Below are 25,778 nucleotides of genomic sequence, written 5' to 3' on the forward strand. Positions count from 1 at the left end.
CATAACATGCAATCTTTATTTTATATTGTGCCTTTTTATAGTGAACAACATGTTAATGCACTCTACATTTACAGAAGGAGAGTAAAATTAATTAAACAAACATAACTGGTTGAAGTCCAAGCAGGTTAAGTGACTTACGTAAGGTCTTAAAGTGACTTGGTGACCCTGAATTGTAGGGTTCCTCAGTCATAGTGGATTGCCACAGAGTTTTGTTTCCAACCATTTTTCAATTAGAAGCCAATTATTACTGTTAAAGCAACTTACTTCATTCACATGCTTGTTAAGAGTCAAAACCCTTACTCGCTTATTTTATTCATTAAGAGGGCATTTACCGTTTTTAGTTCGTTTTTTATTGTTTAACCAGTTGCCAATCAACAATGGCATACAAGTGGTAAAGAAACCAATAGCTCTCTAACTGGCATGTGTTTATCAAGAAGTATCTATTCCATTAACCCATTTGGAGAAAAGTGAAGATTATGAGAAATTATAATCTACTCCAGTCCACCAAATATTCAGAAAAGGAAAATGTACAATATACAGTAGTAATGATCTGACATGACCATTTAGAAAGCCATATTATAAAATAAGAATATTCATTAAAAGACAAGATTAGCACCAACGTAAGTGCAAATCCTGCATCTGTATATTTACTGAAACCAATTGACATGGGATAAAGAGTTTCTTTCTTTGAGTGTGGTTGTTTAAGAGGATAAAGCCTCCTATTTATGAAAAACAAAATATACCAAAGACATAACTTGTAGTGCCTCATATTTTAGGCTACTTGCATATTAAAAAAGACATGTATAGGTTTGTTCTTTTCTTACATTAAATGAAAGAGCAAATGCTATCCGTGCATACATTTCATTCCTGCTTACCCTAGAGCAAAATGGAGTGCAAGGTAAAATAAACCCAGAATGGAGAGCCAATCCATCACTCACATGCACATTCCAATTTCCAGCTAACCTAATATAGAAATATTTGGGATGTGGGAGGGAATATACACACACATAGGAGAACATGCAAACTCCACACTGGCAGTGACTGACCAGAACTTGAATGCTGGATTATGACGATAGTATGCAGCAGTAATAACCACTGTGCTCACATTAAGTAGACATTGTTTTCCTAGACAAGGTTTTACTCCACACAAAAAAAAACAAAAAAATTCAACAGCTATCTTTGTGTAAAATGACTCATACTGCAGCTCCTGTATGTTTAGTCAGATATTGGTAAGAATCCATTCTCTCAGTGCTGACTTAGACAGGACGTTGTTCAGAGCTGGGTTGATAATCGAAGAATGGAGTTCATTATACTGTATATGTTTCTTTTATTATTATATCCTTTACTTGTCATTCATTTGAAGCACATTCTTATTGTTTAACCCTGCTTTCGTGTACAACTTCGCTTCTTCATAGGATGGATCTGTTAGCCTCCAGACCTACACATAGATGGAACAGATTACCAAATACTGCAGTTGATACTAATATTTGGAGTTTCTCTGAATTTCAGCTTCATGTACGGCATTTTTCATAAGTTCAATTAACCGCTTGCCGTATGTTGATACTGGATGACCTGTTCTCATCAAAATGATTTCTTTGGTCCTTAACCTGTCCAATTTAGCAACCCCTTATTCATTAATTGTTGTAACATTAACTATCTAACTTATTCACTAGCTATTGAAAGAATGAATCATTTTATTTATTCATTCAATTGCTCTTTGCTAAATCATTTGATAGAACATAATTAATAATTAGTTGTTTTTATTATTATTAATAATGCTACCTCTGTTACTGTAATTAATACTACCTATCACCTATTTTCTGAACCCACGTTTCCACCAATGGATCACTGATGGCTGGAACTTCTCTAGTGGCAAGAATCAGCTATGATTTGAATTCCAGTTTATTTATATGGCGTAGTTGTATATGTATCCACATTTACTATCACTAGGCTGATTTGCAGTAACCAGTGCACATACTTTTAGATTTACAGTAGCATAATACTGATGTTTCCCTGAGAAAATCATTGAGAAGGGAAACAATTCCTACTTTAATGCCAGTATTTATTATCATAATTATTAATGGCTTAACAGGCATACTGGAAAAACCATGATTTTATTTATTTTATTTTTATAATACCTCCTGTATATTGTTAATTAGGGAATTTATTTGAAAATGTTTATTGCAGTCATTTGTGATGAACGGTGTTATATTAAGGGGAAAAAGCAAATGCTCTGGTCTCATTTTTCTCCTTCCTGTTGAAGTGTCATTGGTGTTTTGTACAATTTTGAAATTAATTGCACAAGTTCCAACTGATGATTCAAAGCAAGGCTTTTGTTGAATGTGTTGAGGGAGACTGGACAGTCATGGTTTTAAGCAGAGTCATGATGTGTCATTCTTTGTTTAGGAGCCAGGAAAATTCAGGGCAGCCTCCCTATAGCTGATTTCCTGGAAGAACTCTGCATGCTCTCATGTCAGAAAAGAAAATAATAAACAGTGATTTCCCTTTAAAAGGCCTGCATATGACCTATGCCTAAAAATGGGTATTTATCCAAGAACTAACAAAATTTTAAGAAGTACCTTTTCATGCTGTGTCTCAAGAAGTGAAAGAGTAGAATGGAAACAGCAATGGAGTGCTGTCATTTGGAAAAGGCTGGGGTGGGTAGAAGTTCCCAAACGAGTGTCTAATGTATCATCTTGTAGTTAATTTTATTTAACAGTTGCTTTTTTGGTGAATGCAGGTGTAAAGCTGAAAGATCCCGGACTTCCCTGTGTTGCAGTCATGGAGTATGTGGTAAGAGTTGACTGCTTTCCGGGTGATTGACTTGGTGTCAGGGTCTTGCTGTCTCTTTTGCTTCTTGCTTTCACTTCACAATCTTTTATCTTTTTGCTTTAGATTCTCTTAAGTCACAACATCTTTACCAAGATGAGGTGGGAAGATGTTGGGGACAGAACTGATTAGACAATGACTGGGCCACGCAACAAACTTCTGTACCCTGAACAGAATCAAGTTTAGAAAATCATTAAACAGATATGATGCGCCAACATGGCTCTTTCTAAGTTTTTTTTTTTTCCTTTCTCTGGTTGATAATCTGATTCTTTTCTTTGACCTGTCATTCATCAGTTTTCAAAACCAGCCTAATTCAGTTGAAATGTAACAAAGCTGATCTTGGCAACATTTAACGCAGGCAGGAGCAAGCCCAGGATGGAAAGGAGTCAGTTTAGATTTGCCTTAAAACCTACACTCACATGTGTGGGATGTGGAATTAAAAACTATCCAGAACAAACTCTCCAGAACATAGGGAAAACAATGTGTACTCCGTGCATAGTGAATGGGCAATCTCATAGAGCTGTGAGTTAACCAGTAGGCCACAAAACATCCTTTAGTTAAACTTGTTTTTTCACATAAAAATAACAAAGATGCTTATTACATTATATTACTAATAAAACAGAAAGCTGATCTAACATGCATGCATGCATGCATGCAGATAGAGTAACCTTTTGGTTATATAAAAAAAAACATCATGAGGCAGGTTTATTTCCTGGACCTGATATAAAAAGTATATATGTTAAATAGACTTTGTAGGTATAAAGTAGTTTAGGTTGGTTCACTGGTGATTGGCACAAATAAAAATTTGTTCAAATACATATTTGTAAGCTAATATTCAAATGAATAATTAATATTTGATTATGGAAATCTCCATGCAAAACCTTAAATGCCATAGGTGTACCATATGTGTATTCCTGAATGAGCAACTCTTTGAAATGGTGCTGTAGTGATATTTTAGGCTACAGCTTTTAGGGAGGTTTTTATTATTATTATCTTATACATATTCTGTGGTGTGCGTGCAGCTGACAATCCTACTGCTCATTGCATCAAAAGGTAAGTTGTGGGTGAAATTAACCACTGTTGGTATACTATAAAGATATTTATAATGTAGGGTTTTATATTCAGACCTCAATAAGTCTTTCTTTTCTCCAAGAAACTGCAAGGATGCCACACTATTATCGTGTCTGTAAATGAAAACTTTAATTTGCCTGCAGGCCCAAATAATAAACATCACAAATGCTTGGTGAGGGCATCCTGTGTATATGTAACACAAAGATACCAGATGGTGATTCAGTGGTCAGCATTGTTGCCTCTCTGTGCTAGGGTTTAAATAATCCTGAAGCCTATGTGTAGTTTGGAAGGTATCCCTCTTTCTATGCAAGTTTTCTATAGGTGCTATTGGTTCTTCCAACATCCTAAGCACACTAAATTTTTATTTGTAGGTTTTTAAATTTGTGTATGATCTGATCCAGCAAAGGACTGGCATCCTGTCAATGGTTGATTCCTAGTTTGGTTTTGAAGGTCCCAGAATGGATTCCATGATCCTGTAGTGGAATAAGCATGTTCAGAAGTTGGATGGAAGAATATGTAATACTGTGTAAGAGTGGTAAAATAAGTAAAGGCAACTAACTGGTTAATAATTTTTTAAATATAAAACCTCAAGTTGGCAGCCTTAACAGCACCCGTATATAGTGTTATTGATTGAAGACATCCAAAAGACCAGTAGCGGATATATGCATAGACCTTGAAGAATGCACTATGCAATAACATACTGCAACTTTTATAGAAAAGTTCATTTTAATATCAATCTCATGTGTACATTATTTGTATATCTTTGTGTGTGTGTGTGTGTGTGTGCGCGTGTGTGTGTAGTGCTTCTGAGTTTATTAAGGCCTTGTGAAGTTTTCCTGTGAAATTAAGCATATGATTTAGAGAAATACAAACAATTCTGTAGTAAAGAACAATTTGAGGAACTGTAATAATAATTATCTATTGAAATGTTACAGATTGTGTAGAATGCACTACAGTTGTAGCATACAACTCAATCACTGAGAGACAAATGAGGATTGAGCAGCACACATGCCTTCCCACTCCTGCCATCTCAAAAAGGCATGGATCTCTTATCTTGCTTATTATTTACCCAAGGCAAAACTTGAATATGGCCTTTTTGTTTGTCATAAAATTAGCATTCAGAAAAGAGAGAATATATGTTTGATACGACCAACCGCAAACTTAAAAATCTCATCTTCATTTCTGTATATTTGAAATTTCTCAATAATTTATGTAGTCAACATAAACACCTAAAATATCACTGTTTTGTTACACGATTGTTTTTCTAATTATTTTGAAGCAAAAATCACATTGCTATCAAGTTGTGTTCTGAAGATATTAGTCAAAAGGCACAAAGGTCTAGTGAAAATGGCAAGTTTTCTTGAAGTTTTCTCTTTTTTTATATATATATAGATATTCATGTATAGAAAATTTAAAATTTTATTAGCCTATGGTAAAAGTTGGACTATGTTGGAAATAGCTGCAAATGTTAATTGAGACAGTCCAAAACATAGTTTTTGTGACAGATGCAAACCACCATCTTCCTGAGCAACTTTTAGCATGAGCAGTGATGTGGAAGGTATTAAAATACGCATCATCTCTAACAAGAGAAATCATTGCATTTTGGACTCTTTAGGGATCTGATATACACTGCCTGGCCAAAAAAAAACTCGCCACCTGGATTTAACTAAGCAAATAGGTATGAGCCTCCTATTGGATAATTACTACATGGGTGATTATCTTTCAGCTGGCAACAAGTTATTTAACCCCAACTGGTGCAATGAATTGCTTCTCATTTCTTAAACAACCATCTCGTGGTCGTGGAAAAGATGTTAGTTTGTTTTGAGAAGGGTCAAATCATTGGCATGAATCAAGCAGAGAAAACATCTAAGGAGATTGCAGAAACTACTAAAATTGGGTTAAGAACTGTCCAACACATTATTAAAAACTGGAAGGATAGTGGGGACCCACCGTTTTCGAGGAAGAAATGTGGCCGGAAAAAAATCCTGAATGATTGTGATCGGCGATCACTCATATATATTATATATATATATATTCATGGTATTTGTAGTCTGAATCACAGTGCCATGAATGTAATTACCCCAATCTACATGCTGTCAAATGAACGAACCACACGCCGTGGCGCAACGTTAGGGGCTTCGCCTCTAGCGCTGACGTCCGAGGTTCGATTCCTGAGAGGGAGTGCAGTGAGTGTGTACGCCTGATGAGCCCAGAATTAGGGCGAAACACGTGTCGCGTACTCTTTGCATTATTTGACAGTAAACTATTTCAACCATATATATTGTGATACGCAGCCCGGACACAGACAGACGGACACCATATTATCGTCCACCACACGTTTATTAAACATAATAATAATTCAATAAAGTGCCCAACCCAGTGCACAAAGCACCAATCACCCCTTAACAGTCCTGGCCACAACACAATGCCTTTTCTCTTCTCGGTCCGCCTCCACTCCTCTCCAACACGCTACGTCTTCTTCCTCCCGACTCTCGCTCTCTGAGTGGTGGTGGCTGGCCCTTTTTATATCCCACCCGGAAGCGGTCCAGGTGCCTGGACACCTGGCCCTAATTGCCCTTCCGGGTGGGGCTGAAGGTATGACCAGCCAGGCTGCTGACTCCACGCAGCTCCCCCTGGCGGCCATCCGAGCCCCCAACCAGGCTGTGGAGGACTCCATCTCCCATGGAGCCATGCGCTGGTCTGGGGAATCATTGGCTGCCAGGGAGGCTGCCACCAAGCGTCCCGGGGGAGGTACTGAACAGTCCATGGCTGCTCCCCCGGAACAGATGTAGGAGAGGCGTCCCTGCCGGGCATGGGACGCGGCTGTCCTTTACAATATATATACATATATATATATATATATATATATATATATATATATATATATAATATATTATGTGTGTATATGTGTGTGTGTCCAAAAAATAAACAAGTTCTGGCACATAGATCAATAACAGAACTCAAAATATCGCAAAACAAAAATAATCAGGATGGTTCAAGGGTTTGTAGAGCAGCCAGTATGCCCTTTGCTAGCTGGGATAGGCTCCAGTCCTACACGCAACCCTGGTCTGGTTTGAGTAGATTAGAAAATGACATGACATAACACTAAAATATCTATAGTAGAGATTTACATATTTTTACACAAACACTCTTCTGGTAATTTTTGGCAATGTAGCAGTACAAACAACCATGGGTGGTGTATAAGAAGTAGTGGATTGTAACTTACTTGAGTGTTATCCTTTGAGAAGCAACACGTTGTACTCTGTAGACTGGTAGTGAAAAACAGTAAACTCTCCACAAAAAGATTTTGTTTTGTGTAAATTATGTGCATGTTTTTGATATCACCTTAGTATATAACATAACATTGCCAAACTCACATGATCCAGTTCAGGGTTGTGGGAGGATGGAGTCTTGTCAGCATGGAATACAAGGCAGCAACTACTCTTGGATGGGATTTCAGTCATACACAACACTACATAGGGCCGATTTAGAATCAACAGTCAACTTAACATATACATCTTTGAAGATTTGAGGGAATTTCTGGTGAAAAACACATACACACACAGTGAATATGTACATACTCCACACAGATTACAGCCAACAGGATCCAAATTCAGGATATTAGATTTTTGTGGTGGCAACAAGCACTGCAAAACTATGCTTCAGCATTAGGACATCCAAGTTGGAAATTTATTTTAATTGTCTATCTCTAGTAAAATAAGAATAATAAGACTTATGCACTGTGTATTACCATAGACAAATGTGGTGATTAACCATGACCCTATGGCTCATTTCATTACTTGTACCACCATTATAAAGGTGCTTTTTCTTAATCATAGCATTCCAGCTCTTATTGCTGATTGCAGTGAAACAAGACAGTCTTACAGTACATGTACAGGTGCAGCCTTTCTGTGTACAAGGAAGTAGAGGCGTTAAAAAAAAGGACTTTGTTCCTGTTCTTTTGTTAGCTTTATCATGTAGGTAATCACGAGTAGTCTGTCGTGGCTCAACTCTTGGGTGTATATCAGAGCTGCAGCTTGTTTGCAATACAGTCTAAGATTCACATTGTGGGTGGTGGTCCACAGTTACAGGTACGTTTTGTGGCCCTCTTGTCCGCCTGCGAGGAATTCCTGGATTGATCTTCTAGCCTGCATGTGAGCTACTAAGTGATTCTTTGTCTTCAAAAATATGCAGCAGAAAAGCCACGAAGAGCAGCCCTAAGGACTGTGTGTTATAAAGGCTGAGCAAGCAAGAGATCAAGACAGTGAGATCAGAAATGTCAGCAGTCATGGGAGTGTTGTATGTCTGTAGTGTATCTGTGGTTCTGATATTGTACTTGGGTCTTAGTTTTAGCATCCAGGCAACTACAATCTGTCTGGTACTATTGGGGCGGTTGACTGCTGCAGACAGTGTGCGCACTCTGAGGAGCTGAGGGGAGCCCCTTGGGGCAAGCAGAGGTGATGACTGAACTGTTCTGAAGGCGTTGCAGAGGAAGGGTGTACGGACAAAGGAAGCTCTGTTTGCTTCACCCTCCTGAACCATGGCCTGGCTGTCTTCCTCCCTCTATCCTGGCTGAGGAAAACCTTGAGCTATTTATAGTGCTTGTCTGGGATGTGGGTTGGCATTTTAACCCCCCTTCCTTCACTTCTGCCGAATCCAGCTGAACTGTAAGAACCACTAATTTGCTCCTACCATTATCAATGTTTCCGTTGATTTTGTTGCAGTATGGATTTCTTAAAAGCTTACTTTGCAATGACAATGAAAATCTTTTGAACTTACCTTTTTTTTAGTCAGAACCTTGACCATTTGAGCATAATTTATAGAGAATAACCTGAAAACAGATTTTGATAATCAATCAGTGATTCACTTTTATGTCTAACTTGTTTAATTGTTAAATTAGCTGTTTTGTTTTTCTTATTATGCTTTCAGAGAGATGTGCTAGTGTGATATTTACATGTAAAATAGAGGCAGAAGATTTAAAAGCTTAACTTTATTTTTCTCAATTTGTTTTAATTCATTTTTTAATGTAGAGTTGTCTCTCCTAAGTATATTATAACAATGACAATTAGTAATGTACATTGTAAAGATGGTAACTAGTAAGAAAATGCTTAAATAATTATAATATAAAAAGCAAAAAAAATCAACTCAGTACATCACAAATTTAGCATGTTTTTTTGTAATTGGACATAAAAAATGCAGAAACTAGGAAATGACAGCTTACTTCATGGAGTCCAATTAAAAACAGAATTTGGTTGAGGTGAATACTTACAGTTATGGTGGTCCACAGGACAGAAGTTAAGAAGAATGGATTTAAGGCTTTTAACTAAGCCTTACTAATTAGAGCACATCTGAACACGACACTGAAGTAGTTACTCTCCTTTAGCTTTCAGCATCACATGCACCTTTGTGTCCACTGCTTGTCACTAATTGTAATTATTCAGATACAGTTAACAGGAACAAACTCCACAGAAAAAGGTGAAATATAAAGAGAATGAAAAAGTTAGATTTTTAAAGCTGTGGTAAAACTTATGATCTGCTGAGATTTGAATATCACACTAGAGCACTTTTCTGAGTGCAAAAGAGAAAAACAAAAGGCCATCTAATTAAAAAAATAGATAAATTAGGCATTAAAGTGATTTGTTGATTTATGAAAGAGGGGAATAAAAACCTGCAGCCAGAGTGGTACCCAAACACTGAACTTGAGAACCAATGCTGTTGACCCCATGCCATTGAAGCAAATGCAGGTCACTTTTGAAAATGATTTAAAACTGAGTTTTTTTTTCCTTCCGGTTACAGGTTGAAAAGATGCAGAAAGTAGATTTTTGTGTGCTGGTTAAAGAAACATTAGTTCATCAGAAGGAAATAGGTTTCATTCTGTTTCCTGCAGACCACCTAGATCCTCTTATTAGAGCGATTTCATTTGCTGTAAGGTTTTAATTTCATGAATTTTCAGTTTAAATGCGGGGCATTTTCTAGGAATCCCTTGGGTGTTGTGGAGCATCTGAACTGCCAGATTTGTCACTTTGAGTAAAAGAGTCTACTTGTTATAAAACTTAGACTGTCTGTGTATCCTCCATTACTTGGTGCATTTTGTCATTTCTTCTGTTCAATACAATTCTGTCAATAGGTAAACATTTTAGTCTAAGATTTTTTTTTTCTGTAAAATTTCAGTTTTGACATATGCGCATTTATATATCTGGACTACCTTGTCTAAAAGCAGAGAGTGTACTTAAAGTTGCGATCCAGACACTGCTTCACACTCCCCTTGAAGCCACATTGTCTTTACTGTTAAGTGTAAAATAAGCATAGTGTATAAAACTCAAAGAATCCTAAAGACAAAATAGAAAAAATAGTGACCATTCTGCTTTCTAAAATAACATTTTATCCCTTCATTTTGTAAAATTTTTTTTTCCATGATCATGGGCAACTTAAACCTATTTTGGCATAGTATGGTGCAAGAAAGGAACTAACCCATTGCAAGATTCCAGTCCATTGCGCACATTCCTTGTAGGCTAATTTACAAGCACAAGTTAACCAAACCTCCATGTGTTTGGAATGAGGGATGAAAAAGGGGGGGTACTCTGAGACAGCTTATGTGAATGCAGGTAGAATGTTTCGTCTCATACAGAGAGTGATTAGGCTTCAAATTAAATTCAGGTCTTATTATTAATATGTTAATACTTTTATGATAATGCAAGCATGGCGAGACAGTGGTTAGTGCTGCTGCCTCATGCATTCAGTGTCCTGGATTTCAGTCCCACAATTAGTTGCTGTCTTTGTGATTTGGCATGTTCTTCCTTTGTCTGCATGGGTTTTTCTATATACCCCAGTTTTCTTCTAAAATCCCAAGGCTTGCAGGGTGGCTATTTTAAATTTGCTCTGTGTGGATAAATGGGACTTACTTACTCAAGTATGGTTCCTGCCTTGCACTTAATGATGGCATGACATAGTGTAGACCTAGAATTGACTTAAGCAAGTTTGAGAATGTTATTTTTGTGATAGCTGGCTTGTTGTTGTGGTGGTTAGTGCTGCTGTGTTCAAATTCTTTTTTGACGTTCTTAACATGTCTGCTTGGGTTTTCTCAGGGAAATGTAGTTTTGCCTCCATGTTGAAGATATTCATATTAGGTTATTTGGCATTCGCTATCTACAGTAAATTATGACACGTCTGTGACTGTGCCCTGCAATGAACTGCTTCTTGGTTCATTCTTATCTTTTGCTCAGTTCTGTCCAGATGGACTACATCTCCTTGCTGGGAAAATAGATCAATATTTTCACTACATTTTTAGTTAATATAACGAATATGCATATTTAATTATGAAAATTGTGACTTTATCTTCTCCTGTAAGTTACTGGTGGATCTTACACAAATTTTGCCACTCTGATCTGACAAGTCTACTTTTAATATGAGGCTTAGACTGAGATTGTTGCAAAAATCAAAATGCTACCCAAAAATAATTTTTCAAAACTGAACAAGAATTTTAAACCAAAAAAAGACATTCCTAAATTCTGCTTGTCTATCAGGAGTATTGTGTAAGATTCCTCAAAATTTGAATGGCCACCATGATGTGACCGGTAACATGGGACATGCATTGCATGTCTATCATAAAGCAGCTTTATTTGGCCCCTACACCCAAAATGGAGATATCAGTGAAATCTAAAATGCAAAAAGGTGGAAGCCAAGGAGGAAAAAAAACAACAAAAAAAATGCCCACATGATAAGATTACCCAAATAACTATAAAAAAAGAAACTAAAATGACAATTAATTTTGTTAAAGTTAAACACTGTTTTAACAAATTCCTAGCAGTGCTAAATTAAAGCAGTATGCTTTTGAGATCACTATGGGCAGGCAGAACAAGTAAACTAGTTTCCTAGCCTGACATTTCAAGACTTTTCAGGCTTTATTTCTTTGCATTTTTAAATGGTTATATTATGGTTTATCAACCCTTTTTCGCAATCTTCATGCCTCTTTTAATTTTATTTGTTTCTTTGTATCTAAAATTCCTTTCACAATAGAACTCCAACCCAGATACTGAGCATCATCAGATGCACAGTATCACTCTTTACAGTTTTTTTTAAACATGAGTTGTCCACATTCCCACAGCAGTAAAAACACAATGCACAGACTACAGAAGAGTGTCTTTCCAGCTATAAATGTATATAAATAATGTTTCTCCTCTGCTTTTCATTGGGAAGTTTTTGAAATGCAGAACAGAAATTGAGGACATGAATCTCTTTACTCAGAATTTGTTTTACTGATGTGTTTGTGATAGTAAAACACCATTGAACAAATCTGAAAAACTTCCTTTGTTCTGTGCAACTTGTCACCTTTTGTCAGTTCTGAATATTTATACATTTTTTTTGTCAATACAATTTTAGATGAGCCATTGTTCCAGCAGTATTAGGTACAAGGCAAGAACCAACCATAGATGGTGTGTCAGTCCTTGGCAGGGCATACTCACATATGTGAACACATCTATACTGTGCCAATTTAGAGTTGACAGATGGCTTAACAAGACTGAGGATTTTAGAGATATGACAGGAAAACTTCATGTATAAAGCAAAAAACAATACATGCATTGTAAGAAAGGGCAGTGTGCAAATAGTCAGTGACCTGGTCAGGATTAAGAACAGTGCTAAACATAGTGTCATCATATTGTTGAAGTGGTTTTATCTTTCATTAGTTGAACAAATATGTCTATGTCCACACACCTCACCTACAAACAGCCAAACACTGCCTTTTAAAAATGCTGATGTCTGGATATTCCCAACAGTAATTTGGTTAGTGAGAACATTAATATAAATTAAACTTGGATGGGGGAAGCAAGAGAAACTCTTCACTTACCAGCGGCTACCATGTCCCTTTCTATTTGCATAGCAGATGTCTGCTCACTAATAATGTAGCTAGATGACCCATTTCTAGTGTGATTTAGCCACATGACGTCATTAGGAGAGTGCACATAGACTCAGTCATACCAGCCCAAATTAGACTGAACAAGTATCCTAATACACATGTTCTGGAGGCACAGAAGACAATCTAGGCATGGGAGAACATGCAAACTCCATACAAACAGTGACCACGCCCTTTGCCACCTATCTTCTCATTATGCAGAACTAAAAATATAATAGTACAGCACCAAAACAACACCTGTATATTGTCAAAGTATAAACCTGTTAATTACAAAGTGGCAAGCCCTATTCTCTTAGGACCCAGGCAAGGGACATTAGTCTATTACAGGATATATTCATAAACACACACTTACACAGGAAAAATGTTGGGTCCATAGTTTATCAAATATGGGACATGTGGTGGGATGTTGAAGTACCCATAGAAAGCCCATACGGAAAATATGTTAAAAATTTTAAATGTCAATAACTATATCTGAAATAGAACTCCAATCCATGGAGGTGTGATTGAACTGCCCCTTGTAAAGTGAACTACATACACTACATGAAGTCAGGCCACTGCGGTGTACAATAAAAGAAATAAGTACACTAAAATTGATGTTATCCCACATTAGGAAGTGAATTGGTGCAAACTGTTTTTTTCTCTCATTAAAGACTTGAAGGACGTGCACTACATAAACTTGCTATCTGACCTAATTGAAAATGGATTTGCAACCACAAATTAAAGTGATAGTTTGAAAAAGGATTAGTATATTCTGAGCTGTTGTAGTTTTTAACGAGACACATTACTCTATTTAGCATAGTACATGGGTTTAAAGGTAGCTGTAAGGCTGGAGGAAAGGAGACACTTAGGAAAGTAGAAGGCATTTTGTGAGTGAGCAGCCTGATTAGTTTTTATTATTTAAACAAAACCCAATCAGCTCTTTTTAAGATTTATGCATATATTCTTCTTCATGTGATCTGTAGTTCTTGGTATACCCATTTTGAAAAATGTAAGTTTTCACAACCTGTTTTTGTTATTTTTAGAAATACCGCTCACTTCATGGAACTCTCTCTCTGTTTCTCCATGTCTGTGGTGCTTTAAAATCTACATTTTCTGCCTTAAATTGTAGATCAGCTCCGTTGGTGTTTATTTTAAGTGGACCCTTCTCTACCTACTGGACTGATGTCTAGTCTGCTGTTGTATATAGTCAGTGCATTCTTTATGGTCTTTATTTCCATGTGATTTTCTTGCACTTGAATTATGTTGTATTATACTTTCTTGTTGTTGTTATTTGTATTCTCAGATGCTGTGGAAGCCCCATGTAATGGTGTACTCTGTCTTGGATATTTTTTTAATTTTTATGAACAGACAAGGCAAAGGAATTATTTTGTGACTGACTACCTTCAGATCTAGAGTACCATGTTAACTTGCTTCTCAAAAGTTATCATATTACACACATAAGGAATAATATTTACAAAAATGACATTTTTGAAATTTGTACTAGTTAGACCTAGTAGTGCATTTTTTTAATTTAAACATCCTTCCATCATCCATTTTCTAAACCCACTTATTCTGAGCAGGGTCTTGGTATCCTGGAGTCTATCCCATCAAACATCAGGCGCAAGGCAGGAACAGTCCTTTGACAGGGCACAGCCTTTGACTGGGTGAACACACACACACAGCAGGGGTCAATTCAGCAGGGCCAATTCACCAAACATGCACATCTTTGGACTGTGGAAAGAAACCGAAACACTAAATACAAATATATTAACATCATTCCGTTCAAATTCTTTTATCTACCCATCTCTGATAGGGTTGCAGATATATGTGGCTAGTTTAGGCAACATTAGGTTCATGGCGCTGGAAAGGGTACCTACCCATCATAGCCAAATATGAATTGTAGAGGTATGCTCTATCGATTCAAAATGCACAATGAATAGAAGAAAAGCATATGATGTGGGAAGAACAAGCAGAATCTACGCAGAAAGTCACCAGCTTGTGAACTAAACTCATGTGCTTGAAAATGTATTGTAATAGCACTAATCACTGTATAACCATGATGCTGTGCACTAAAATCAGTAAGAAATAATACAGTCATTAATTTTAAAGAATAGTTTTTATGAAGAACACCATTTAGTGCATCAGCCTCATTTGTTTAGCATGTCCTAATATATTCCCATGACCCTTTTTGTGAAGAAGTGCTTCCTGGCTTCTACCTGGAATAAATTTCCCTTCATTTCCTCAAGTTTCTTTGGGGCACATAGTATATAACTACTATAGTTATTCTGGATTAACTGTTATTTATTACATTTGGAGACCTGGACCTCTGTGCTCAGGAGTAAAGAAATTTAATTTCCTCAGCCTGTCAATGTAGACTCGCAACACTGTGGTAGGCACTTGGTTGCGCAGAGCTTCTTGTACTGCTATGTGTCATTTCTAAGGTGGTGATCACAACTAAACACAGTACTGTAGATGTGTTGTGACAGGCACATTAGAGTCTTGAAAATAATATCCATTGATTTACATTGTTTAACTTAACATTTTTGTCTGCTTTTTATGTAATGTGTATTTAACATTACAATATAGCACATGGAAACAAGGAGTTTTGACTTATTTGGTGGAATATTGAACAAGACTAAGCGATCTGTGTATTTATATAATATAGTATATAAAGTCTAGTGTAAAATAAAACTTTGACACAAAATGACACAAAGCAGCAAATTGAAACAATGGAGAGCAAGAAAATAAGAGCATTTGAGTTAATTGAATTTGAGCAGAGGAATTAGATGAATTTGTGAGAAAAGGTAGGAAATATAAGGCAACAGTAACAGAGTGTTGTAATTTCTGTGAAGATTTCAGCATAAGAGATTGAATATGCAGCTGGTGGTGATGTTCATACATTCACAATTAAAAAAAGAGTGTGCTAAATAAAGATAATTGCAAATTTTGTGGCAGGAAGGAGGTGTGTATAGTATTAAAAAGTTTACAAAATATCAAAATGCAGTATTTAATAGTATAGGCATGAAGTTGGTTAGTTCAGTATGACTGAGGATGTTTATATATTATTTACTGTGTTTCATTAGCTTTAGGCTACATTTATTTATTATGAATAATATATGCGCCCTGTTTTGCCTCTAGAACAGCCTGAATTGTTGGAGTTATGGATTCGGGGGTGAGCTGGAAGAATTCCTTAGGGATTATGGTCAATTGTGACTTGATAATATCACAAATTAGCTCAAATTATTTGCTCCGCACATTCATGCAGCAGACTTCTTGTTTCTTATCAAACCATTCCCATGGTTTGTTAAATTGAGATCTATGAACTGTGCAGGAGATTGGAGTAAACTGAAGACACTGTGTCATGTTTGTGGAACTGTTTTGGGATGATGTATGTTTTGTATGATGAAGTATTATCCTGCAAAAAATATTCATTTGAAAAGTGCTAACTGTGGTCATAAAGGGATACACTAGGGCAGCAGCACTGTTTAAATACACTTCATCATATTTTGCTTGATGCAAGTCAAGTTTAAATTTGGCAAAATGCATTTCCACTGGTTATCAGTAAGTACTTCAGTATTTATTTCAGACAGTTTAAAGTTAAAAGAAATGATTCATACTCAACATCAACCAGCTCAAAAGTGCTTCAGCAGTACTCTCCGTTATGAATAAATCCAGTCATTATATTCTTTGCTAAATCAAACAGTTCACACATTGTCAATACTCCCTTGGAATATTATATAGTGGTAGAAAGTGGGGAGTGATCCAGTGGTGAATCATTACACCCACCGTTGTAGCCCAGTATTGGGAGACCAGGCTATGAAATTCACTAACAAGCTAAATGGAAAAGGATTCACAACATACTGCTTGTTGGTTTTTTTTTGTTTTTTTTTTTTATCCTCCCCGTGCAGTACGGCATAATAAAGGAGAGCCTTGAGCTACGAGTCAGGAAAACATTCTGGTAGAAGGCTATCATTTCCTGCCTGTGGGAGCAGAAGTTTGTTAGTCTGAATTACATTTAACTTTCTTTTGGTTGTTATTTTGGTTTTTTTTTTGTTTTTCATGTTATCTTTTGTTTTTTTTTTTTTGTTCTTTATTTCGCCTTATACAATTTCTTGTATTAGGAATTTGTTAGTTTTCGCATACCCCTTGGGGTCAGAGCGCAGGGTCAGCCATTGTACAGCGCCCCTGGAGCAATTACAGGTTAAGGGCCTTGCTCAAGGGCCCAGCAGAGCAGGATCTCTTTTGGCAGTGGCGGGGATTCGAACCGGCAACCTTTTGGATACCAGCGCAGATCCTTCGCCTCAGAGCCATATGTGATATGTGTACATATCAACTGGAAATCTGCTGCATGTTGTGTATTGTATTGTAGAACCCTAGGAAGCTTTGAACCTTTATTTTATGGACAGCTGGAATTTAAACATTACCTTCTGTAGTGTAGCATTATGGATGTTTTGCTCTGTTGAAATGCTATGGGAATTTTTTGATTTACTGTATGTGACTTCTAACCATCTCACTTTGTTTTGCTCATGTGAGTTTCAGATTAGCATTTTGGGAAGGAACACATGGTCATTGTTGATTTTGCACAAAAATCAGTTAAGGATTCAGTGAGTTTTATTTTTTTGTTATTGATAAAAATGAAAAGTAAAGTAAATCCAATAAGCATGTACCTCATTGCTGTAAATACTGTATAAGGTGACCACAAAAAATCAATTTCTGGCAGACCTCTATTTTATGTTATTGAATAAAGTCAAAGGTCAATGTTATATCCCAGCTTGACTGACTCAGCTAGCATTATTTTCACTGAATTTACCACTTTGAAGGACAAACAAGTAAAACATTCCAATAAAAATCTTTTATTTTCTGTCTGTCCCATAACATGAGAACACATCTTTCTTTTTATTTTGTTTTTGTTTTATAATCTTGGCCAAGTTATAATATCCTATTACCATTGTAGGTGAATTGCTGGCTGTCTTAGTGTTTGCTGTAGCCTATCCCAGCAGCATTGCACTCAAGACAGAGGAGAGTCTGCTCATGCATACACCCCGACCCACAGTGTTAATTTTGCTTGTGTTTGTCTACTGAAAATATAAAAATGCACAATTTTATTTTGATTAAATATTTCTGATGTGTAGATTTCCACAGGTAGTCTAATTTTCTCACAAAGACGAACATGTTAGATTGATTAGAAACTGTATATTTGCCTGGAGTGAGCAAGAGTTTCTGAAACAGACTTCTGCTCCCTGAGATGTTGGAATGGAACAACTGAGTTTAAGAAATGTGTTGTTTGTTCTGGTAATAGTAATATAATATCTAACAATAACATGTTATAGTTTGGAAGATAGATGGATGGGTGAATATTACTTGGCTATTTCAGTAGACTGATTGTTGTGTGTATGAAATTCGTATATTCTTCACATGTCTGCACATTCTACACATGCGTTTACAGATTTTCCTCCCAGTTTTCTCTCACATTGGAAATGTGTGTCTGTGTGTTAAATGAATTGGCCCTGCATGAGTGAGTAAGGGTTTATATGATTGTATCATGTAGTTTATATGTCTGTCATCCAAAGTTGATTCCTGTCTTGTTCCTATTGCTACTAACACACACAACACATATATACGCACAGGTGCATTTCAATAAATTAGAATATCATCGAAAAGTTAATTTATTTCAGTAATTCAATTCAAAAAGTGAAACTCATGTATTATATAGATTCAATACACACAGAGTGATACATTTCAAGCATTTATTTCTTTTAATTTTGATGATTATGGCTTATAGCTAATGAAAACCCAAAATTCAGTATCTCAGAAAATTAGAATATTTTGAAAAAGTTCAGTATTGTAGACTCATGGTGTCACACTCCACTAAGCTAATTAACCCAAAACACTTACAAAGGTGTCCTGAGCCTGTCCTGAGCCTTTAAATGGTCTCTCAGTCTGGTTCAGTAGGCCACACAAGGAGGGTAAGCCACAAAAGGTCTTGCTAAAGAATCTGGCTGTTCAGAGTGCTGTATCCAAGCATATTAATGGAAAGTTGAGTGGAAGGAAAAAATGTGGCAAAAAAGGTGCACAAGCAACAGGGATAACTGCAGCCTTCAGAGGATTGTGAAGCACAGCCCACTCAAGAACTTGGGGGAGATTCACAAGGAGTGGACAGAGGCTGGAGTCAGTGCTTCAAGAGCCACCACACACACACACATATCCGGGACATGGAATACAACTGTTGCATTCCTTATGTCAAGCCACTCCTGAACCAGAGACAATGTCAGAGGCACAGAATCCAAGTTGCTTGAGGTCAAGTGTGAAGTTTCCAGTCAGTGATGATTTATGGAGCCATGTCATCTGCTAGTGTTGGTCCACTTTGATTTATCAAGTCCAAGTCAGTGCAGCCATCTACCAGGAAATTTTAGAGTACTTCATGATTCCCTCTGCTGATAAGCTTTATGGAGATGCTGATTTCCAAGCAGGACTTGGCACCTGCCCACACTGCCAAAAGTACCAATACCTGGTTTAATGACCATGGTATCACTATGCTTGATTGGTTAGCAAACTCGCCTGACCTAAACCCTATAGAGAATTGAGTGTGTACATGGACATACTTTTCAGTAGGCAAACATTTCTGTATTAAAAATAATTTTTTTATTGGTCTTTTTCCAATAATATTCTAGTAATGTGTATGTGCAGTATGTATGTAATGTATGTTTACTGTATGTATATAAACTGCTCAAAAGAACACTTTGAAAACACATCAGATCTCAATGGGGGAAAAAAAATCATGGGCTGCAAAAGTCATCCCATTGGGATTAATAAAGTATCTATCTATCTATCTATCTATCTATCTATCTATCTATCTATCTATCTATCTATCTATCTATCTATCTATCTATCTATCTATCTATCTATCTATCTATCTATCTATCTATCTATCTATCTATCTATCTATCTATCTATCTATCTATCTATCTATCTATCTATCTATCTATCTATCTATCTATCTATCTATCTATCACAGAACTGAGGGAATAGGGAAAAGGTGCAGGTTTTTAAAGGGGAAGACAGGAAGTGAGATCATAGGGATCAGGCTCATGGTCTTCAGCCATTGGTTCAAGCCCAGACGTGACATCACAGGGGCCAGAACCAGCAAGGTCTTCATCCATAGGCTCGGTCCCGGAAGTGACGTCAAGAGAGCCAGGTGGGATCTCCCATGAATGGTCTACAGGAAAGGGAGAAAAAGAGTCGGTGCACTCTGCCAAATCCCAGCATGCCTCGGAACTGCCCTTACTCAAGCCCTTTGGCTGCCTCCCATGCGCATGTGTGTGCAAATATATATACAGTTAGGTCCATAAATATTTGGACAGAGACATAATTTTTCTAATTTTGGTTCTGTACATTACCACAATGAATTTTAAATGAAACAACTCTGATCCAGTTGAAATGCAGACTTTCAGCTTTAATTCAGTGGGGTGAACAAAACGATTGCATAAGAATGTGAGGCAACTAAATCATTTTTTTAACACAATCCCTTCATTTCAGGGGCTCAAAAGTAATTGGACAAATTAAATAACTGGAAATAAAATGTTCATTTCTAATACTTGGTTGAAAACCCTTTGCTGGCAATGACAGCCTGAAGTCTTGAACTCATGGACATCACCAGATGCTGGGTTTCCTCCTTTTTAATGCTCTGCCAGGCCTTTACTGCAGCGGCTTTCAGTTGCTGTTTGTTTGTGGGCCTTTCTGTCTGAAGTTTAGTCTTCAACAACAGTTCAATGGACCATTTTATATATATATATATATATATATATATATATATATATATATATATATATATATAATATGTATACAGTGATCCCTCACTATATCGCGCTTCGCCTATCGCGGCTTCACTCCATTGCGGATTTTATATGTAAGCATATTTAAATATATATCGCGGATTTTTTGCTGGTTCGCGGATTTCTGCGGACAATGGGTCTTTTAATTTCTGGTACATGCTTCCTCAGTTGGTTTGCCCAGTTGATTTCATACAAGGGACGTTATTGGCAGATGGCTGAGAAGCTACCCAACTTACTTTCTGTCTCTCTTGCGCTGAGTTTCTCTGATCCTGACATAGGGGGATTGAGCAGGGGGGCTGTTCGCACACCTAGACGATACGGACGCTCGTCTAAAAATGCTGAAAGATTATCTTCACGTTGCAATCTTTTGTGCAGCTGCTTCCTGACATGCTGCACGGTGCTTTGCATACTTAAAAGCTCGAAGGGCACGTATTGATTTTTGACTGAAAAACCAACTCTGTCTCTCTCTCTCTCTCTCTCTCTCTCTGCTCCTGACGGAGGGGGTGTGAGCTGCCGCCTTCAACAGCTTTGTGCCGCGGTGCTTCGCATACTTAAAAGCCAAACAGCCCTATTGATTTGTTTGCTAGAGGTTGTTTTCTCTATCTATGTGACATTCTGTGCTCCTGACACGCACTCCTTTGAAGAGGAAGATATGTTTGCATTCTTTTAATTGTGAGATGGAACTGTCATCTCTGTCTTGTCATGGAGCACAGTTTAAACTTTTGAAAAAGAGACAAATGTTTGTTTGCAGTGTTTGAATAACGTTCCTGTCTCTCTACAACCTCCTGTGTTTCTGCGCAAATCTGTGACCCAAGCATGACAATATAAAAATAACCATATAAACATATGGTTTCTACTTCGCGGATTTTCTTATTTTGCGGGTGGCTCTGGAATGCAACCCCCACGATGGAGGAGGGATTACTGTATATGTATATATATGTATATATATGTATATGTATATATATGTATATATGTATATGTATATATGTATATGTATATATGTATGTACTGTATGTATGTGTATGTATATTTTATTTTAGCTGTCTTACACTTACTGGCACCTGGACAGGCTTGCAGCTTTCCACTTATCTTTGAAATCTGTTAGAAACATTGATGCATATTTATTAAGAGTCTTCCTGGCAAAACATTTTATGGCCTTGCAGCCCTAGTTCTGGTACAGTAACTGTAGTAATATTTTTGCCATCTCATCCATTGCCTGATAATTGAAAAGAACAGCAGGCTAGCAGTCATTTCAGCTCAATGTCTACATCCGCTGCAGCCTTTCATTTTGTGATAATTTCTGTCACTTCCCATCCCACTGTCTGGCTTTAATATGCCATTCATGCATATCTTATCACTGAAATAATGTAGTAATACTGTGTTGATGAATTGGAGTTTTGGCTGGGAGTGGAGTTGCAGGTTGAGGGCTATAGAAGATTGTGGTCGACAGAGAGCTTTTAGCAGCATAGCTGCTGGTTTATTCATGACTCTTTTATGGCTGTATTCCAGAAAAAGAAAATGTGAGTTTACTAACATGCTTGTTGTTGAGTCCTGCACTAAGCGTGTTTATTGGAGATAATTTGCCTTTGAAGAGTTATGTTTGTATCTGACCACTGGATTTCTGCTAATAATGGTTTGTCTGACTTCAAGTCAGTGATTCAGGTATAACAACATTGTATCAGCCATTGTTAATTTAAACACACAAGCGTTTGTGTTTTATTTTAAGCAGTTAATGCATAGTTCAATGGACCATTAGGCGCCAAGAGCACTAACATGAGTAATTGCTCGGAAACTAAAGTATAGTAGCTGGCTTATCATCAGGAATGTTTAGCTCATTGCTGCCTAGAGCTAAGTCCCAAAATGCTGGATGTCTTGTAAAATGTATCATATTAATAGTAAGTCATACCTAAACCATTAAAACCTCATATACGAAGAAAGCTGTTAACTACCCCCTGCAGAGCAATTCAAAGCTTAAACTTAAAACTGGAATTCAGTGGTCCCGGTTGAGGAGAACAGACTTAGAAATATTAAAGGAGCTGTAAATGAAGACATTAAAAACACAGTAAAGGTATGGAATAGGATTTAGATTTGTGCTTTTCTTTTATCACACCAATAAAGTACTACTGCTTCTTTTCTGATCAAGCCACACACACATCTGTAGTGTATTACCTGAAAAATGACAGTATGGTAAAACACAGCAGAATTGCAGACCTAAAGAAAATATATAATCTATAAAAATACAGTGTTGTTACACCTAATTGGTCCAAATTATGAAGCTGGAGATAATTATGAACAATTGGGAAGTGTTTTCCCAAAAAATGGACAGTGTGTATATAAAATGAATATACAGTATTTGATGAATGAAACTCCCACAGTGTTAAGGGAGATTTGCATCATTTAAGGAATTTCAACTACAGTTTCAATTTTATTGCCACATGCATTAGTGAAGATATATTTGGAAAAGAACTGAGTTACAAATAGCACTATACGTATTTGTTGTTGACAACTACTGTTCTGAGAATTTCATTTCAGTGTTGTTTCTTTTATTCATAGTGGTGACAAGCATTTGAAGAAAGCATTTGACAAGAAAGTAGTGGTTAGGGTGATTCTTAAATTATCTGTTAAACAGGAGAAAATGACAACTCCTAAAAGATAATAATACCATCACAAACATGTGATAATGATGTCTTTGGGTGGTATGGTATGCTCGGGATTCAAAACATACACCTATCCATTCACTAATTTTTTTACTGTAAGCTATAACCTATCTCTGCAGCATCAGACACTTTGCAAGAACCAATTCTATAAATAATCGTTTGACTTTAAAGCATACACACCCACCCACACTTGCTTTCACAAGGCCAGTTTAGAGTACCAGTCAACCTAATATGCATGGCTTTGGTATGTGGGAGGAAGCAAAAACCTGCTGTGACATATAGGGAAGATTTAGATTCCACTCAGACAATGGCAGGTTGCAGATGTGAATCCAGGCCTCTGTAATATACAGTATTTGAAAAGGCAAACTATTTATGAATTTATTATGTTGAAATTTTGCTAAATAATTATTATTCTGATAGTGAAGCAAACTCTTGCTCTGTTTCGGAAAATCAGTTTGCTCTTTGTAGTTTTCATAGTGCGGAAATAGGTTTTGTGCTTGGAACTGAGAAATCCAGAAACTCATGATTAAGTATTGCTGAATTTGGAAAGGCAGAATTTTGGTACATGTGTTGTTTGTCACTCTAACACTTTCACTAATTCAACTGATAAATGAAATAATTTAAATGAGTTTGACACTCATCTGAAGTGCTGATACAATACTGTAAACATCATTGTATCATCACCGTATATAGTTAACATGAGCAGTATATGTCTTTATAAATAACATGGTGGTGATTTAGCAGAATTTCTACTGCGTCAAAAGCTTCAGTAACTTATCCAATACGGAGAGTCCGTCATCTATGATGAAATGAATATTTGAATTAGTAGCTAGTCAGCTGAGGCCTACTGCTGGATACTGGATTCTTAGTGAACATACGGTAAGTAGACAGCATTAATCCACAAATGATATTTTTTATCATTCTGAGTAAATGTTTTTACCAACTCCACAATCTCTTGATCCTTTTAGATTCAGAAGGGTTTCAAATAGGGCCATTCATTATCTCCTTCACTTTTAATATTTCACTTGAGCCCTTTGGTATTGCCTTCTGCTGTCTTGAGTTGATTACCACTGCACCCCTAGGCTCATACTATAAAATCTTTTTCTATGCTGATGAAATTTTGTTCTTTCATGGAAATGCCCCTGCTGATCTGTCTCACATTCTTTGTTTATTTGGTTAATTTAAAATCCAGTCTGGCTATAAAACTAAGTCTACTTGCCTTCTATTAAACTCCCTATACCACAAGTTAGTTCTATTGTATGTCTTTTTGCAAGACATTCCTCCATTTCTGCAGGACACTGTCTTTTTGTTCCAGATTCGCAGTTATTAAAATGAATATAGTCCCTTGCTCTGTTTTTTTTGTTCCATGCTCTCTCCATCTCCCCCCATTAAATATTTGTCAGAAGTTAGATCTCTTTTGGCTACCTTTTTATGGAATGGTAAGAGACCTGCCATTAGGCGCTCCACTTTGATTTGATGATGTGGTGTCTCTGTCAGATCAAGAGTTTTATCACAGAGCATTTAGCCTTGGCCCAATATGGAGCTTGTGAAGTCTCCCACAAATCTAACATACTAGTTCCTAATTGAATCAAACATGGTGTCCCCTACATCCCTCTCTGTTCTTCCCTTTACAACCCTGAAGCTAAAGTCACGCCTTCTTACGTTAAGTCCCTTAGTCTTGTATGTTGTGCAGATTTGGTGGAAATTGCAGCAACAACTTGGCACACCTCCAGTTTAACATAGTCATACCCCTATCTTCCAAAATCTTACCTTTTGCGTTTTCAGCCATAGGCTGGTCACAGCATTAGGCACTTGGTGACATTTATAATGGAACGTTCCAGTTACTCAGGTCCAGTTTTTATGTTCCATCTTCTGATCCTATCTTCATATCCAATCAGTCTTTAAGGCAATCAGGGCCCTAATGTCTTCTGCACTTAATTTCTACCATCTTTTAATTTTTTCTGCTTATTAGATCTTAACTTTAAGTCAGTATCATGCAAGTCTGCATGAGGCATATGCTAGACTTCTACCCTTATTTGCAGTCTGCCAGCGTGACCTCCTTTCTTCTCCTCCTATCTCATGGAAAGCTGTCCTTAACAATATTTCGGCATCCTCCAGAAACTCCAATTATTAGCATACACAATTTAAATTTGAACATCACTTCACCCCTTGAAAACTTTAAACTATGCATTTGGTGGTTGATCCTATCTGTCACCTTTATCCTTTAATGACCCTGGCACTTTTATCCATATGTTTTGGGACTGGGTTTCTGATGTTTCCAATTGCCTATCCAATATTTTTTTCTTTTAATATTTCCCTTTTGCCTCATATATGTTTTCTCCTAGACTGCTCTTCTCTCATCTTGACTTCTATGCAGCATAGGTTATTCTGTCTTGTTACAATCTCTGCTAAATTAATCTTAGCCTCTTGCTGGAAATCTCCAGACTGACTCTTTGTAAACTTCTTGAAATACTCTTTCTATAATGTAACCTTACTTGA

At 36.9% G+C, this 25,778-nt stretch overlaps 2 protein-coding genes across 5 annotated transcripts in view; one reads left to right on the top strand and one right to left on the bottom strand.

Annotated features, from left to right (window-relative positions):
• pygo2 (pygopus homolog 2 (Drosophila)) overlaps window positions 1-25,778 on the bottom strand; it is a 168,001-nt gene that overhangs the window by 130,399 nt on the left and 11,824 nt on the right. The window lies entirely within an intron of this gene.
• shc1 (SHC (Src homology 2 domain containing) transforming protein 1) overlaps window positions 1-25,778 on the top strand; it is a 106,666-nt gene that overhangs the window by 11,568 nt on the left and 69,320 nt on the right. The window contains exon 2 of one of the 4 annotated variants that reach the window (XM_051923274.1): window positions 2,741-2,793. The exons of 1 other annotated variant lie outside the window; for it this stretch is intronic. In XM_051923274.1, the coding sequence (XP_051779234.1) occupies window positions 2,782-2,793 (12 nt within the window). In that variant the 5' untranslated portion in view covers window positions 2,741-2,781. Of the gene's footprint in view, window positions 1-2,740; window positions 2,794-6,995; window positions 8,568-25,778 lie in introns of those variants that run through there. 2 more of the 4 variants (XM_051923276.1, XM_051923277.1) reach the window with 2 other exon arrangements.

Source organism: Erpetoichthys calabaricus, chromosome 2 (genome assembly GCF_900747795.2).
Source record: "Erpetoichthys calabaricus chromosome 2, fErpCal1.3, whole genome shotgun sequence".
In the NCBI taxonomy this organism is placed as follows: domain Eukaryota; kingdom Metazoa; phylum Chordata; class Cladistia; order Polypteriformes; family Polypteridae; genus Erpetoichthys; species Erpetoichthys calabaricus.